General features: G+C 29.7%; 2 protein-coding genes across 2 annotated transcripts in view; one reads left to right on the top strand and one right to left on the bottom strand.

The window, feature by feature from the left end:
- thw (thawb) overlaps positions 1-17,985 on the bottom strand; it is an 83,624-nt gene that overhangs the window by 23,404 nt on the left and 42,235 nt on the right. The gene's annotated exons all lie outside the window — the stretch shown is intronic.
- On the top strand, positions 11,507-12,519 carry LOC135949064 (calaxin-like). The gene is made up of 3 exons (XM_065498522.1): positions 11,507-12,052; positions 12,119-12,226; positions 12,284-12,519. Exons 1-3 carry the CDS (start codon positions 11,690-11,692, stop codon positions 12,491-12,493), a joined length of 681 nt encoding a protein of 226 aa, XP_065354594.1. The 5' UTR covers positions 11,507-11,689; the 3' UTR covers positions 12,494-12,519.

Here is a 17,985-nt window from a genome sequence, read left to right as displayed (position 1 = left end):
AGCAGTGCCCAAACTTTAATATCTGTGGGCATTATTAACATTGAATAAAAGCTTTCAGTTGACAATTGATCGTAAGTATGGCAACGCTGTTTGCTGCGACCGTATATTCGAATATTCAGTTAAAGAACATTGTAGAAAAAGAGCTTTCTAGATGGTAATGCAGTGTTATAAATAGTGGCAGAGGTTGCAGTCGTGAGTCAGTTTATCAGAGACGCTATTCGAACAATCAACTGAGTGCCTTAAAGTGTGCTGTATTTTTCAAATGAATTCGTGTACATTATAAAGTGTCTGTATTTCTGAGAATTTATAAACGTGTATAAAAAAAAAACATTGAGTGACTATTTAATTCTGTGTTGTTGTACATTTTAAATAAATAAAGAGTTGTTACAATTTTCAAACTACTAAACGGCTTTTATTTGCAATCAAAAGTATCCGGGTTATTTAAAGGAAACGTTTTGAAAATGTTAAAACGTAACAATATGCTGGAATTGTCAGGTAGCGGCAGAATAGGAATTGAATTATTAGGTATCGGCAAAAATCCTATCAAAATGGGACAATTTTGTTTATTTGCTAAATAAACTTAAATTTTTATTTTTCATTCCCACTAGATTTGCTCTTGAATTTGATTGATTGCAACTCATATTTGATTTCATTTCATTTGAATTGCAATTCATTGTTCTAATTCATTTGAATGAATTCAAAATCAATTCAACTCAAAGGAATTGGAAATGAATTGCAATTCACTTTAACAAATTCATTTGAATTGGAATTGCAATTAGATTTTACAGATTCATTTGAATTGTAAACGACTTGAAACTCATTTTTACAAATTAATTTGAATTGGAAATGCATTGAAATTCATTTCTGCCGAATTGGTTTGAATTGATTCAAATTTTATTCAATTCTTTTTTTGTTGTGAAAAGAATTAGTTCAAAAAAGAATGATTCATTTACAGCTCTGCTTAACAGAGACTCATCTTTAGTTTTATTTTTTTTTATAGACTTCACTGTATTATTGAGATTTAAAACCCTCCTCCCCATTTTGTGACCAGTTCATTTTGCCATTTCTTGTGTTTGAATTTTCATGTTTGTTTGTTTTTGTTTTTATTTTTGCTGATGATAAACTTGCTTAATTTATCTATTTCTTTTTCCGATGTTTAAGATTTTCATTGTGACAATAACGAAGGTGTATAAAGCGAATGAACAAACCACTGAGTGACCAAACGACTGACTGACTGGTTGACTGTCGGCAAAGATGTTTAAATAAATGATTGACTATATGAATACATGTACATTTTTAAACATAGACATCTACATGTATAAATGAAATGTTCAAAATGTTTGTATCTACGAGAATTTATGTCGTTGTAGTGTGATTGTTGTGATATAAAGGTGTATATCATCGATTCACATCAAAAGGTGTTAAAGTTGTTGGATTAGATTTGTATCATTTTGTGCATAAATTAGATAAATTCAAAAACAAAAACAAATTTATACATATTATAATGAAAAAATCGTATAAATTAATGTTAAATATTTTTATATGTTTTGGGCAGAGTTATTGGAAATGTGTATTTTAGTGTTTAAATACCATGATTAGTATATTTAGATGCAATTGATTAATTATTTATTATTTGTAAATATTTAATTTGATTGAAAAGTTGTCGGGCTGTTTGTCAGAACATTTAATTAATTGAAATATTTTGCGGATCTTTAGTAAAACAGATTCTAAAACAAATTATGAGTAAATGATTATTGAATTAAAATAATTTTAAATTGGCTCTTGATGGACAACCAATTTTTGAAGTAAACATTATTATCGTTAGTTAAATTTTTAGATTTTGTCAGAAAAACTCAATTAATATTTAGTAAAAGAGGCCTTATCTTTCATATTGCACATAATAATTTGTTTCTTATTTTATTCTAAATTATTAACATACATATGTATATATAATTATAAATTTGTAAACATTTTGATAAGTTTTGTTCATCCGATGTGGTTAACTTTGGCGCCATATTGTGATAGTTGTGTGACATGTCTAATCACCGCAAGTTTGTGTCGTAAATCTTTCGTTTTCAATATTACTCATGTCTCGTGTCTGTATCTTAAATATTTTATATTTAATTTCGCTTGTAAACAAAACTATTTTTATTAATTACTAGATTTTTTGCAATTTGGGTATAAATATTTAATTAAAAAAAATACCCTCCATTAAGTTTACATTTTCTTAAAAATCTTTTTTTTTATTTTAAAATTTAATTCCAAAAATTTTTAAAAAATATCTCTCGCGGCACCCATTTATTTGTTAATATTAAAAATTTGTTATCATTTTGTACCTAAAAAATATTCAAAACAATACAAATTTGGGTATACACCCAATATAATATAACGGTTATCCAGAAAATTTTAAATCTTATATACCAATAGATTCGTTTTGACATACTCTCTCTGTGATATTAAAAAAAATGATCTCAACTCCACAGTTAACAGTTATTATTCAACGTAAAAATAAAAGTTCGGATAAAACTCTTAAAAAAAGAGTCGTAAAAAGAACTCATTTGAGGAGTTTTATTTTTCCCGTTAGAAAATAAAACCCTTTTCGTTAATTTTTTACTTTTTACAGTATCTTTATTTATTGAGTCTACCGGATATAATGTTTCTAGTAATTTATTTGTGTAAGAAAAACAACAACAACAATAATTTGATAATAGGAATCAAACAATAACAAATTCAAATCCCACTTGATTTTATTTTAATGACAATTTGTTCAATTGCAATACAAGGTGCTTTACAAATACAAATCTGACGGGAAAAAAAAACTCCTCAAATGATTTTTTTTAAAACTTTTTGTTTTAAGAGTTTCATGCGAACTTTTATTTTTTTTACGTTGAATAACAACTGTTGTAGATGGATTTTTATTTTTAAAGCCACAAAATAACTGTTTCATTCTAAATACTTTACGACAGCGATGCGCGTTCATATTGTTCATATTACGAAGATTTTCACCCAGCGGATTTTTTTCCCCATACATCTTCCAACTGAGACCAATCAATGACAATGTAGATGCGACTAATCCAAAGTCTGTATTCCATTTCCACTTACATTTACACAGCCATTGCCTAGGCCGTCATATGGGTCCAACTCTACCGACAATGTAAGCGAAGGTCGGATGGGTCTAACTCCACTGACATTTAATCGTCTTAAATTTCTCTTTCTGAAGCAGAACATTTCTTTTAATATAAAAAACTCACAACAACACTTACTATTTTTAATTTATACTTATTTATTTTATTTAATTATTTATTTTTAATGCCACAATCACGGTTAAACCACTTGTACTTTCAAAAACACTTAACAATATGAAATTTTTCTTTGAAAGAATAGAAAAAACAAAGAAACACCAAAGAATAAATAACGGGACAACGGCTGAACCAAAACAAACAACAAAACTATATTTAAAATATGATACTACATTACTTAGCCATCCAATTCAGATGCAAGTACGATGACAACATTTTGTTCGATTTTGTCTTGTTCTTTAATTCTAATATGTATTTCATTTTACAATGGAATAGCAATAGGACTCATCTGAATCGGATGCTAGTTGTATGCTCTTAACCAATTTTATTTTATGTTTTCCTATTGACATAATAGTATACATTTGGATGTGTTTTAAATTGTAATAACCTGCGGACTGCTGGGCATCTATTTACACGTACACAACCCGAATGTAAACAATAGAGCGTAGAGTTCTAGGACACAGTCCCGAACTAGTGATTTTACCCATCATTTAGGGTGGGAACTAGTTACATCAATAGCAACGTCACAAATCATTTTAACACGGACATGTCCTAAGCTGACCCCCTGTTGTCTCTTTTTGATTACAATGGGACTGTCTAATAGCTGGTCCAAAGTAGGCAACGCATTGAATTCACATACTGGTTACATAGCGTCAGTTACCTTACTAGGTTTGTAACTGGTTACTTGCTCAGCTACTTGACTAGTTATTTTAACACGTGCATGTCCTAAGCAGGGGGACATGCACGTGACCCTTTTTGATTACAATGAGACTATCTGATAGCTGATCGAAAGTAGTCAACGCTTCTGGTGAGTAAAATAAAGTGCAGTAAAAAAAATATTGAAGTGACTTCACCATAGGTTACTAAGAGACACTAAAGTGACTATTTCCTTCATCCTGTATTACATGGGATATCAGTATATTTAATCAAAAATAAAATTAAACTGTATGAGAATTATATCAACACAATTTTGTATAAAACCAGTTTGTAGGAATTACTCACAAAATGTTTAAAATGACTACACTCCAGATTACTTAGAGACTTTTAAGTGGCAATTGTCTTCACGCTTGATTACTTTGAATGTATAAAATAATCAATTGTCTTCTCTCTGCACTACAAAGAACGCAAACGTGTCAAATGACCTAAAATATATAAATTGGAGTCAGCCAAGTGATAAGACATTTGTGACAATTACTGTCTACTTGCTTAACTGCTGGGTACTGCTTTATGACAACTATTGCAACATGTGGCCGAGCGTCATGATGGTATATTACGGTTTCATGACTGCTCACATATTCTGGACGTTTTCACTCCAATGTTTGCTTCAAGCGAATTAGTTGCGTTCGGTACACGTACTCTGTGATGGTCAGATTTCAGCAGCTCATAATAGATAAAACTCTTTTGGTCCCACCAAATTACCTTAGCGCCATTGATATTTGGCTTTGGTGTCGATTTGGCAAAAATGATTTTATATAGCGTTTAAGCATAATTTCGCTAGCCTGGCCGATATTTGTCTTCCGTGTCAAAATCACGACTTCTGAATCGCACCAACCATCTTCAGCTTCAGCGGAACTTTTTATACCCTGCACCACCATATTGGGGAGGGTATTATGCGTTTGTGCAGATGTTTGTAACGCCCAAAAATATTTGTCTAACACCCACCTTAAAGTATACCGATCGACTTAGAATCACTTACTGAGTCGATTAAGCGATGTCCGTCCGTCCGTCTGGTCGGCTGACTGGCTGTCCATGTAAAACTTGTGCGCAAAGTACAGGTCGCAATTTTGAAGATATTTCCATGAAATTTGGTACATATTATTTTTTCGGCCCAAGGACCGAGCTTATTGAAACTGGCTGAAATCGGTCCATTATTTCACCTAGCCCCCATACAAATGTCCTTCCGAAATTGGACTTTATCGGTCATAAATGTTTAATTTATCTATGTATCTACACAAATTTCGCTCCAAATAAGTTTTATATATACAAAATTCATGTCACCAAATTTTGTTAGACCCGCTTCCGAAAATCACTTTAACGTGCAAAAATCACATAATTCAACATACTTAACTTTAATATAGACATAAATCACACGACCTAATTTCATGGTGATCGGTCTATAATTGGTCATAGCCCTCATATAAGGCCCACTTCCGAAAATCACTCAAAAATATAAATTATTGAAATTTTAAAAGAAAAATGTTTTTGCTCTTTTACTTAGTGTAGGGTATTATATGGTCGGGCTTGACCGACCATACTTCCTGACTTGTTTCAAATTAAAGAAGTAACGAAAAACTTCCCGCATATAACGATTCGTTGGTAAAAAATTTACATGATGATTTTTACAACGTTGCTTTTGCAATGTCTCTTTTTGTTTGTAGGCGAGCGGTGTAGAGAAGCTTGGGGGGTAAACAAATAGACTCGATTTGTGTTTTTCGTGTCTTTTTTCAGATTTCTCTTTATACTAATTTCCTTTCTGCTTGTTCCGTTTTATTCTTTTCCTGATTTTGAAGTTTAATAAAGAAGATTAAACGATTAAACAATAAAAATCAAGCCTGGCTGCAAAAAAAGACATGAAACCAAAATTCATCGTATAAATGCTACATGATTTTGGAAGCAACTTCAACAGGGAATTAAGAAAAAACGACGTTGCAAAAATCATAGTGTAAACCCAGCCTAAGTGATAATGAATTACAGATATGTGCCCTTCGAAATGACATATAAATCATGCATTTTTAAGTCATGCACCTACTAAATTCCCAAAATTTAGCCTTAAACCACTTCTAAGGGAAAAAAGTTTTTTCAAAAAACAATTGATTGGATTGTATACATATTTTTGTAAAAGTATTTTAGCTTAGCTGTTAAGAAACTTTAGGAAAATGGCACAAAATCGTTAACCTTCAATTATTATTTTTTTTAATACCAATTGTACATATTTTACAGTTTGAAAATACAAAACTAAAGAAAAACCATTCTATAAAGCAGAAACTTGAAAATAAAAACTGTGTAGTGGCAAAAAGGTGTTAAATATCATGCTACTGCCAAAAAATACAAGAAACTCAAAACAGCCAATAACAAAATCTAAGAGAGGTTTGAAAGGAAAAGTGTAGGAAAAAATCATGTTGGAAAAAAAAGAAACGAAAACAACAAAATTTTTATAAAAATTATTCGTTGCTGTAAAACAAGAGAAACATAAAATTTTACACACATTTTAAAAAACCTTTTAAAAAAATTTTGCTTATTTTTATTTCGTTCATTTATTCATTCCCCGAAAACGCATGGCGGATGTTCTAGCAGCAAAAAAAATCTTAAAATTTGTTGAAAACCATGTAAAAATTTGTTGCATCTTAACTTTGATTTTTCAAAAAACCACCGAATAAAGTTGTTGTAGTTGTTGTGGTTAACATAAACAATTGTTCATAACGCACAACCTCAGCTCACGGCTACATATAGCGGTTCGTTCGCAGATACAAAGTTTACAGCATCAGCCCCAAACCAATGACCTCAAAATCTATTAGCATGTCTGGCCATAAAAACAACCTAACCAGCAAACAGTTTTCAAAAGAACCACCAAAAAATTATAGTTTGCAGTTCTTGGTTGCGGTTTTTTTTTTGATTTTTATTAAATTTTGCATTTTTGCTGCTTTATTACGGGTTTTTTTTTTTGGTTGCAGTCTAATTTGTTGTTTTCTTTAGATTCTTGACCAGAAATTAATGTCAGAAAACTGTGAAGCATGAGTTTAAATCAACAGCTGCCAATTTGTTGTTCAGTTGTTAAAACACGCCAACAAAAAAGATGCCAGAGAAAAAAAAAACTAAACAAAACAAAACATTTTTATGAGTTCATAAGGTCATTTGTCTAAGATTGTTTAAAATCAAGCAGTAGTCTGGTTAAAAGAATTCTTTGGAAATTAATCAAACGAAATATTTGAAATACAAATAATTGTTTAATACAATACAAAAGACTGGGGAACTTAATGTGGGTTCAAGTTAAAACTTATTTTTAAGCCGGTCTTAAAAATATTTCATTTTTAATTATGTTATTATCTAAATAATCATTTATTATTATTACCAAACGGTTTGTTGAGTGAACAACAAGCTATAATTAAGTTGTTTAAGTTGACATTTAAGCAAATATTAATAAAAAGTTTTTAAAATATGATTGTTTTCAGATTCTAGGCCCTTTATAAATAATCAAATATTTAATTTTATAGAATACTAACATCAAAATTCCTTTTATGGGATTGTAGTTTTTCACTTATTATCATAATTTCATTAAAAACGCTACTAGAAATAATTTTGACGACATTTTAATTTGAATTCCTAAAACCAAAACAAAAATCCCCACTATGAGATTTAGCCGAACAGCAAAGTTAATTTTTGAATTTAGCTGAAAAGCATTTTAATATTTTTTATACGAAATTTATGCTCTAAAATTTAATTCCTAAAACTAAACAAAAAATCCCCATAAAGGGAAATTGACAAATTTCCACAAAGGTACATAGTTTTATAATACATTTAAAAGGATTTAAATAGTATTTTTTAAAGAATTGATTAAATTCCTAAAATGAAGACAAAAATCCCCTCTCTGGGGACCATTATTATTTATTAATGTTCAAATATTATTTAACAAATTGTTTGTAAAAACTATTAAAATCTACATTAAAAGCAAATTAGAGCTTAATCAACAAATTCCCAAAACTTAACAAAAAATGCCCTCTCTGGGATTTTAGTTTCATTTCGTTTTTTTCCATAATTCCATTGAAAACGATGTTAAAAAGAATTTTATTAGCATTGTGAATAAATATCCGCTTTTAAATTGAATTCCCAAAACTGAACAAAAAATCCCTCCATGGGATTGCAATATTTATGTAAGTTTTTGCTTAAATTTAATTAGAAAGTGCTACTGGAAATAATTTTAACAACATTTTCAATAATTTTGCACTTTGAAATTGAATTCCTAAAATCAAAATAAAAATCCCCAATAAGGGATTGAGGTGAAATTGCCAAAACAAATATCCCTACTAACGGATTATGTGCAATTATCAACAACAGTAAACAATTTTATAGATAATATGCTGAGACACCCTTTAAATATTTTTTTTAAGAATAAATGCTTTAAAATTTAATTCCTAAAATTTACACAAAAATCCCCTCTCACTTTAAACAAACTTTTTAAACAAATTTGAGTTTGATTAATAAATTCCAAAAAAGGAACAACAAATTCGCTTTATGGGATTATGATTTTAATTTCACATTTTTGCATAATTTCATTAAAAACTCAGTTAAACATTTCAACAGCATTTTGAATAGTTTCAGTTCCCAAAACTGAACAAAAAATCCCCAAATTTTCTTAAAAGTACTTAAGTTTAGAAAAATGATAGTGAAAACTATATTTAATAGTTTTTTTTTATAAAAAATTTTGGTTTTAAAATTGAATTCCTTAAACTAAGCCAAAAATCCCCTCTCTGGGGAACCTTATTATTCATTAAAATATAAATATTTTAAGCAAAATTGTTTATTATGTGTATCCTATGTATTTTTAAAACTAATTTGAGCTTAAAATTTAAATTCCCAAAAATAAATCAAATATTCCCTCTTTAGGATTATCCTTGTTAGTTCACTTTTTAAAGTGATTTCCTTAAAAACCTTATTGGAAATAGATTTAGCAACATTTTCAATAATTTTGCACTTTGTAATAGAATTCCTGAAATCAAAACAAACATCCCCATTTTTATGAGGCGAATTTGCCGCAAATGTACATCGTTTTATAGAAAAAAGACTGAAAAATAGATTTTTTCCTAAGAATTCAAGGGTTTAATTGAATTTCTAAGATTAACAAAACAATCCACACAAAGGGAAATTGTAAGTTTTCCACAAAAAAAAAAATAATTTAATAAAACATAAAGGGAAATTGTAATATTTCCACAAAATTACAGAATTTAATACAACAAATAATTTAAATTGCGTTTCTTTAAGAATTTGAATTTCTAAATTTAAACAAAAAATCCCAAATCGTAGTAAAATGAAAATGAACTGAAACATATACAAGTCTATAAGTCGGTAAATAGTTGTACAAATAGAACGACAATCTCCGATCACTTTATTTTCAACACAAAATAGATTTTTCAAAAGATAAGAAAACGTGGCTAAGATGTGTGTAAATAATGGTTCAAATGGAAAAAGGACGAGTTTGTTAATATACGGAATTTAAAAGGTACAATTAGAATGAAGGAGAAGAGCCCTTTTATAACTAAATTCCAATTTTACTCATAATTTATAAATGAGGCTATCAGTGCAAAAGTGGTGTAACCCACAATTTTTTTTTGGTTGCTGTTCTGGTTTTATATACATTCCTTACATTACCAATATCAATACGAAAGTGGTGTAAGCTACCGTTTGGAAAGCAGATGGAGCTGAAAAAATCGTTTTTTCACAGACCATAAGTAACAATGTAATGTAGCAAAATGTGGTGTAAGTTGAATATACCACTAAAGTCCGTACCTTCAACAAATAGATATCTACGGTGTAAAATACCCAGCAGATAAATTTACCTAAAAGTTAACTTGACATTAAATTCAAATCAATATCTAAGGGTAAAAATTACCAAATATTTTTACTCCATAAGTAACTATGCACTGATAGAGATCTATTTATAGCTATTACGGCCATAGATAAATAGTTTGGGGTTACACCACTTTTACACTGATAGCCTCAAATATACAATAGAAAAGTCAAAAAGTGTTATTAAGAACACAAAGTGCTAATAATTACCCCGTTTGGATTCTTATTTACTCAGCATCATATATGATTTATTTTATGTTTCCTCAGGCATTATTGTAAAATATTGAAAAAGTTCTTTTATTAGGAATGAAGTACCTTTAACTCTCATGTTTGTGGATTCTAACTTATTCAGGATCATATATTTTCTAATTTCATGATTGTAGCTGCATTATAATAAATTATTCGGAAAGTACCATTCGAATAAAGAAAAACGAATATAAAGGGTAACTCACTAATAAATAAGCTTAATTTCAATTATTATAGAAAATTCTAAAAGTACGAATGAAACGAAAAAAAAATACCATTTGTACTTCCTTTTTAGTACATTAATATATTTGAGCACCCTATCCTTAATTCTTACTATCAAAAAAGTTGAAATAGTACCTTTCAAATGGTAGTTTCCCTCTTGAATAGCCGTCAAGGTTGCAATATTAAAATGCTCTATTTTGGTTAATTTTTGTTTAACACTGATATGTCTCAAACGATTCAAGTCTATGTCTTTATCAAGAAAAACATATATTTTTTCTCAAGAAAAACATATGTTTTAAAAAAAGTACCAGACTGTTTACCCGGATTTGGCACAATCTAACATTTCGCATTCGAGTTCGGAATGAACAACATGTTTCATGTTTGTATGAGTGGAGGAACCAATGTTTAAAATTTTATTAAAATATGCTTTATAATTTCGGATATAATGCATTTTCCAGTTTTTATCCCTTTTTGGTACTTTTTTGTTTCATAGTTTCAGCTTATAACATGATAGTCATATGTCTATAGCAATACATTTTTTATGCAATAGGTACCAAACATAACTAAAATTTGTGTGGTGGTATTTTTGATAAGTAAATAATACGATTTCAAATGTATGTCTATATTAATTTGCCAAAAAAGTACCAAAACTTAGTTTTTTCCCTAAAGCGTTCGAATTTCAAAAAAGTACCAAACACCTGTCTACTAATTTTTTAAGTAGATACAAATGTATTTTAAATGTTTTTGGTATCTGTACTAGTTTAGAAGATATAAGGCTACCGAATTTACCCTTTTTACCCCCTAAACCGAATTTTGAAAAATCCCTTAATAGATCTACATAGGGAGGGGAACGTACAGCCCTAGTTTCATGCCTCTACCTTTTGACGTTTGGGCTGGTCGATGTTGAATCAAACAGCCATTCAGTAACGTTACTCTTTTATATATAATATAAATTTGGAATGTAAAAAATCCATCCATTGCTTTATAAATCTGAACTCGGAACAGAGTTTTCATACACTCACAGGGTTTCCCAACTTTTGTGTGGATCTGTCCATAAGTGGCCATTGTTCCCATTTAATGCTATGAAACACTCTGTTGAAATTAGACAAACTACAGAACAAGGACATTTCAATACTTCAAAAACAATTGAAATACATTTCATTTATCATAAAAGACAATGAAAAAAAAGATAAATATTTATGTATAAATATTAATATTTAAACATCAAATAGTAATAAACAAACTTTTACTTCTGGCCAGATAAATTGCAAGAGTCAGAAACATTACAAGAAACAAATATTTAACAAATATCTTTGCAGCAGACAAATCGTGAGAGTGTGTGAGTGTGTGCAACTGCAACAATGAATAAACTTGATGCAACATTAGATGATGTGCAAAATACGCGTTTCAGCAACATTTACCATGATTTGATCAAACAAATGTCAAAGCAAACTCAATTCACCGTAATGGAAGTGCAAAGCATACTCTTGGTTTATCACAAGTTTGTCTTGGCCAACGGGCCCAAGGCCAAAGCGATGACCAAAAAACAATTCAATAATTTATTCTTGGTTTTGTTTAAAGTTTACGATTTGCAAATAATCGAAAGGATTTTAATGCTCATAACGTCGGACTTGAAAAAGGAGGTGGATCCCATAGCCTGGGTGAAATTATTTTCAGTGTTTATGTCCAATAAATTGGAGCAGAAAATGAAGTTTACCTATCAGGTAAGAGAGTTAAAAAGTTTTCTTAAGTCATGTTTTTTTTATAAAATATTTATTCACAACAAAAAGATTTATAATGTGGGTGCCACGGGTTCTTTGACACGCGAGAATGTTACTTTGGCTGTGGAGAAATTTTTCACAGGGGACGATGAAGATGAGGTCAATGAATTGAGATCGGTTAGTTTTAATATACAATTAAAAACATAAATTTTGTTTAATATCTGTATTTCCTAGGACATGGTTGAATTATTGTTTCGCAAATTCGATGTCGACAAAGATGGTTTGATTTCTTATGATGATTATGCCGCCGTTGTTACCAAACAACCCATGTTGCTGGAGTTTTTAGGTCAATGCTTTCCAAATGTTGATGGCATGACTGTCATTGCTTATTGTGCCAATATTTTATCGAAAATCTCATTTCCCAAATCGAATATTGAGGAGTGAATTTTATGAATGAATGAATAAATGATTATCTCGGGAAATGATTAATTTGTTTCTTTTTGTTTTTATTAATGCATTGATTACAATGAATGATTCAAATACATAATAATAATTTATCAATTTTATATTATTATAATTTCTTGTTGTTGGTGTGAGTGTCATTACCATTAATTTTAGTTGGGATCTGTTTCGGTTTTATACCATGATTGGTGATTTAATGAATAAATCAAAAGCTTAGAGCGTTAGTTTTAATGCATAATTGAGGTGTTGTTTGATTTGAGAAGTGTAAAACAACAGAAAAGTGTTAAGTTTGTATTCAAAATTAAGTAGTTTTTATTAAAATGTAATATATTTAATAGTTTTAGCGGCTTACTAATGAAACAAAAGCCAAGGTATTATAATAGACAATCATGGAACTTTTTTGAAGTGTTTTAGGGTTGCAAAATCTTAAGTTATACAAATGGTAATAGAGGCATATCATCGAATCATAAAGAAAAATTACACTGTCCAACAGCATTTTTGGAACCGATTAGCGACCCTATAATTCTGAAAGGGCATGTTGAGTAGATCATTTTTGTAGAATAAACTTATAGTCCAGTTGGTCTGAATTATTTTTTACAATGGGTCAAAGTTTTCATTTTTTGATCGAAGGGAGCATTATACTAACTGAAAAAAATGTTGTAAGTTAATATCTGAGAGAATTCTTATGGTCAGAGTTATATTATGGAATTTTATGGAGATTATTTTTGTGGAAGATCTTAACCCTCTAGTTCCTCTCTTTAGCGGTCAATTTGACCTTTTTTTGTGAGAAAATCAAAAAAAGTCCATTCAAAAAGGACATTTAAGGATTCAAATATTCTACGAAAATTTTTGCCGGAAAATTTAAATGGGGTTCACCAAAGATACCAAAGTTGTAAATAAAGCTCTTTTCCCTTAATTAGCAAAATTACAAGCCACCTTGGGTCTCACATTTTTTAAAAAAATCACAAAAAATCTATTTATGATCCGAATGAGCTGATATTTAAAATATAAATAGTCCTAGAGAAGATCTACAAAACACTTTTTGATGTCCATTTTATACCTTTCACCTTCGTGAGAAGGGTATATATAAGTTTGTCATTCCGTTTGTAATTTCCATAATATAATTTTCCGACCCTAAATATATTCTGGATCCTTATATATAGCGGAGTCGATTTAGCCATGTCTGTCTGTCAAAAAACCAGGACAACCTCGATTTTTTACCTATATCTGGATTACTAAGTCAATAATATAGACAATATTGATATCTAATGATAGATATTTCAAAGACCTTTGCAACGATGCATATCATATCTCATATCTCAATTTCATCGGCCAAAAGTCCAACTTTTTGTTAACTCCGATTTCCAAAATTTTAATGCCATTCAATAATAAACACATTGAAACTAAGGTAGCTAAAAAATTAGATAAAAATATCGTCAATTGTGTGCGTGGCATGCTGTTAAAGTCAAATATTTTATGTCATTGTATAAAAAATGTGATTTTAGTAAATTTGATCAGAAGTAAATTATCATTACTCGCAAACTATTAACGATAATTGGATGATTTTTTTTTTGTTATATTGGTAGAATAATAGTCTTTAAGAACTGGTATGATTTGTCACTGTACCGTTTACACCTGCTGTGTTATTAAATGTTTTCAGAGGTACTATAATTTAGTGAAATTTGAATTTCAGTGGAATAAAAGTGCTTAGGGTCAAAAGGTGTTAAACAAATTTTACTACCAGGAGAAAAGCCAAAGCTCCTCTTTAAGCCAATATATATTTGTTGACCTTTTTTTGGCCTGTTTGTTGAACACTTTTCTCATTTGAATGAAATTACTCCCAACTTTTTTTCTATTTTTATTTTATCTGTTCATATGACTGGCGAAAAGTACAAGTCGCAATTTTGAAGATATTGCGATAAAATTTGGTACATAAAAATTCAAGAAGTTATCTGTGCATCAAAAAAAATATATCTCTATCGGTTCAAAAGTTACAGAGTTTTGGCCGATGAAAAACGAAAATGAGCCACTGTGCGACGTATATAAGACCATAGTAAATTGAAAAAACAAAAAAAATAAATTCAAAAAAAAAAATTTTTTTCAAAAAATGGAAAAACAACTTTGGAAAGAAAAATAAATTTTGTTTACCTAAAAATATTTAAAATTTTTATTTTGAAGTATAATTTGGTGGAGGGTATATAAGATTCGGCACAGCCGAATATAGCTCTCTTACTTGTTTGAAAATAATATAGGAAACACTTTTTTTCAGTTTTTTAGAATAACTTAAGCTACGTTTCTGCATACACCGTAATCGGCACCGAAAACGAAATTCCATACAATTGCACCGAAAAAAAATTCGTTTCAGAAATCGGTAACGAAAATTGGGAACGAAACGGCACCGATCAGTAACGAAAAACCTGTCATTTGGGGCCGGAACGAAAACAACTTCAAGTAGGTTGTTTTCGGTGCTGCAGGAACGAAATTATTTTAATTATTTTTTTATTTCAAATTTAAAGAAAATCAAAATGAATAAAAAAATAAATTGTCTTTATTGGAAGAGGGAAAAATAATAGATTTTGTCAAAAATAATGAAATTCTATTTAATGTTCGACATCCAAAATTAAAAAATAATTTCGTTTCTGTTTTATGCCGCAACGCACCCAACTGAAACGAAAACAATTCAGAAACGAGACGGTGATGAACACCAACGTTTTTCAGTTTCTGTTTTAGTTATCGGCACCAATTACGGTGTATGCGGAAACCCAGCTTTACAGGGAATCCTAATTTTGTTCCCAGATTTTTTTCACAAAGAGGACACGTAAAAGCAAATTTTTGGCAAAAAATGTAAACAAATTTTGTTTGGTAGACTCTTAGATATATTATTGCCATATATAGTTATGCAGTATCACCAAGTATGAATTTGCTGTTGGCTGTTCACTGATTTTCAGAATCTTTGTAGGTCCATAAAAAAAAAATTGGTCACCAAAATCTCCAAACTGAGTATAGGGTTTTACTACCCTTTATTAATAGAATCGAACCTATAAGTATTTTTCCAAAAGTCTTCATTTGTTTTACAGTGTTATTGATTAACTTATATCACAAATTAAACAGATATGCATCAGCTGGCCATAGAAAACAAACCAAATCAATAACTTGTTGCTTGACTGGTTTTTGAAATAAACGATTCAATTCATCAAAGTTTCTTAGGGTCATACACTCAAAGTATCTGAAGAGGGTTAAGACCGGTATCAGACCCCAGAATTCGTTTGAAATTCAAATTGTTACTCGGATTGGGTTTGAAGAACAGTGAGAATAAGTGGTGAAATTTATAGAGAAGGATGTTTAAAAGCACCTGGTATTATTTTGAAGAACTCATATCGTAAATCCGTTGCTTTATGCAATTGTCTTTATAAAAGGAACAAAATGGAATGGAATCATGCAAAATCATTAATTTGTAGCTTGACTGGTTTTTTGAAATAAACAATTCAATTGATTCAATTCATCAAAGTTTCTTAAGGTCATCCACTCAAAGTATCTGAAGAGGGTTAAGACCGGTATCAGTACCCAGAATTCGTTTCAAATTCAAATTGTTACTCGGATTGGGTTTGATGAACAGTGAGAATAAGTGGTGAAATTTATAGAGAAGGATGTTGAAAAAACGCCTGTTTTCATTTTGAAGAACTCATATCGTAAATCCGAAACTTTGGCCGGGCCTATGGGAGAAAATGGAATGGAATCGTGCAAAATCATTAAATTGTTGCTTGACTGGTTTTTGAAATAAACGATTCAATTGACTCAATTCAACAAAGTTTCTTAGAGTCCTCCAGTCAATGTTACTCGGATTAGGTTCGTAGAACAGTGAAAAGAAGTGGTGGCCTGTTTTCATTTTGAAGAACTCTTATCGTAAATCTTTTACTTTGGTCGTGACTCTGCAAATTGTTTTTATAAAAGGAACAAAATGGAATCGTGCATTATATGCATTCCGTAACGATTTGCAATTGATTTAGAATTGTGGAAAAACGAAAAGCCCGTTTTTCTTTGTTAAACTAAACTAGGTTTAACATTAAAGTAATTGTTTGTTTTGCATTAACACAACAACTTTATTATTATAATAAATAAATTAAACACTTAAATACAAAATTTGCATGAAAATACCGCATTTACTTCATCGTACCCTATACTCTAAGATAAAAACATTAAATTGGCAACAACTCTGTGTGAGAATTTTCATTTGATTTTAATGTATTACGACAATCACTATATTTATTTTGATGTTTATTTTTATAATAAGAAAAAAGACCCCCTCATCAGACCAAAAAAAAACCAAGTTTCTCATTACAAAATCATCTGTTTAATTCCCAGCACAAGTGTGAGGCAATCTTAATAATGATTACGAAGCTGATGATGATCATCATCATCATGATGAACAGATAATATCTATATTGTCTTTTTTTTTGAGTGTTGCACCCTCTTAACCGCATGGAAGAAAGCCAACGATTTATTTAAAATAATTAAAATACAACAAACCACAATTAAACAAAAGATAAAGAAAAAAAAACTGGTGCATTATATTTACTATAAAACCAAACCGAATAGGTAATAGGTTCCAGCATAATTTAGCAAAACCGCATTAAACCAAAAGTATAATGAAATTAACACAGTGACACACACCTAAATGCCATAAAAAAAACAATAAAATGACAAAAAAAAAACCAAACAACCAACAATTACAACAAGTTGTTAAAGTAGTATAAATACTAGTGTAGTAACTAAGTATGCATGTGGTATATTTACTCACAGGCTTGTGTTTGGCTGACAGTTTGACACCACTGACTGACTTACTTGACTTAAGGCTGCGGCACACATGAATCTAATTAATTATACCATGATTATTTAAGCATCAAGTGTTTTATTATTGTTTTATTTCTGTATTATAATTTTTGTTTAAAACATAAATTTGCAATTTGTTGCTCTTTTATTCAAAACAAACAGAATTGATAAAAAAAAAAATAAAAACACATAAATTTGTAACCATTATTTAATCACACATAATATTTTTCTAACTGTCTGAGTATTTATTTGTGTAATTTAGGTTTTTTCTTGCTGTCTATTTTTGTAATTTGTTTATGAATATTTATTAGTTAGTAATAGTTTATTTTTTTATTTGTTGTAATTTATGTAAATTATAGTTTAGAGTTGTGTTTAAAGAAATACCTGGTTTGAGACTTCTGTTGTAAATCTAGTATTTTTTTGTTGTTTAGTAAGTAATTAACAATAATTTTTAACAACATAATTTTAATGCCGATTGAAAAAAAATTATTTATGAATTCCCAACAATTCCCAATTCCTATACACCGCTTGTATTACTTAGGAGTAGTTTAGTAATGTCTAGCACTTTTTTGATAGTCATATGCCACATTCTAAACTGACCTGTTATGCAGAGCACTCTTGAACACTATAAAACCAAGAATTAA

Source organism: Calliphora vicina, chromosome 1, assembly GCF_958450345.1.
Source record: "Calliphora vicina chromosome 1, idCalVici1.1, whole genome shotgun sequence".
Taxonomy (NCBI): domain Eukaryota; kingdom Metazoa; phylum Arthropoda; class Insecta; order Diptera; family Calliphoridae; genus Calliphora; species Calliphora vicina.
Note: the sequence above shows the minus strand (reverse complement) of the source record. Positions and strands in the feature narration are given on the sequence as shown.

Excerpts from the sequence above, each read along its gene's own strand:
- LOC135949064 (XM_065498522.1), top strand. The coding sequence starts at position 11,690 with ATGAATAAACTTGATGCAACATTAGATGATGTGCAAAATACGCGTTTC. Across the intron at positions 12,053-12,118 it reads AAATGAAGTTTACCTATCAG|ATTTATAATGTGGGTGCCAC; the intron begins GTAAGAGAGTTA and ends CACAACAAAAAG. Across the intron at positions 12,227-12,283 it reads AGGTCAATGAATTGAGATCG|GACATGGTTGAATTATTGTT; the intron begins GTTAGTTTTAAT and ends TGTATTTCCTAG.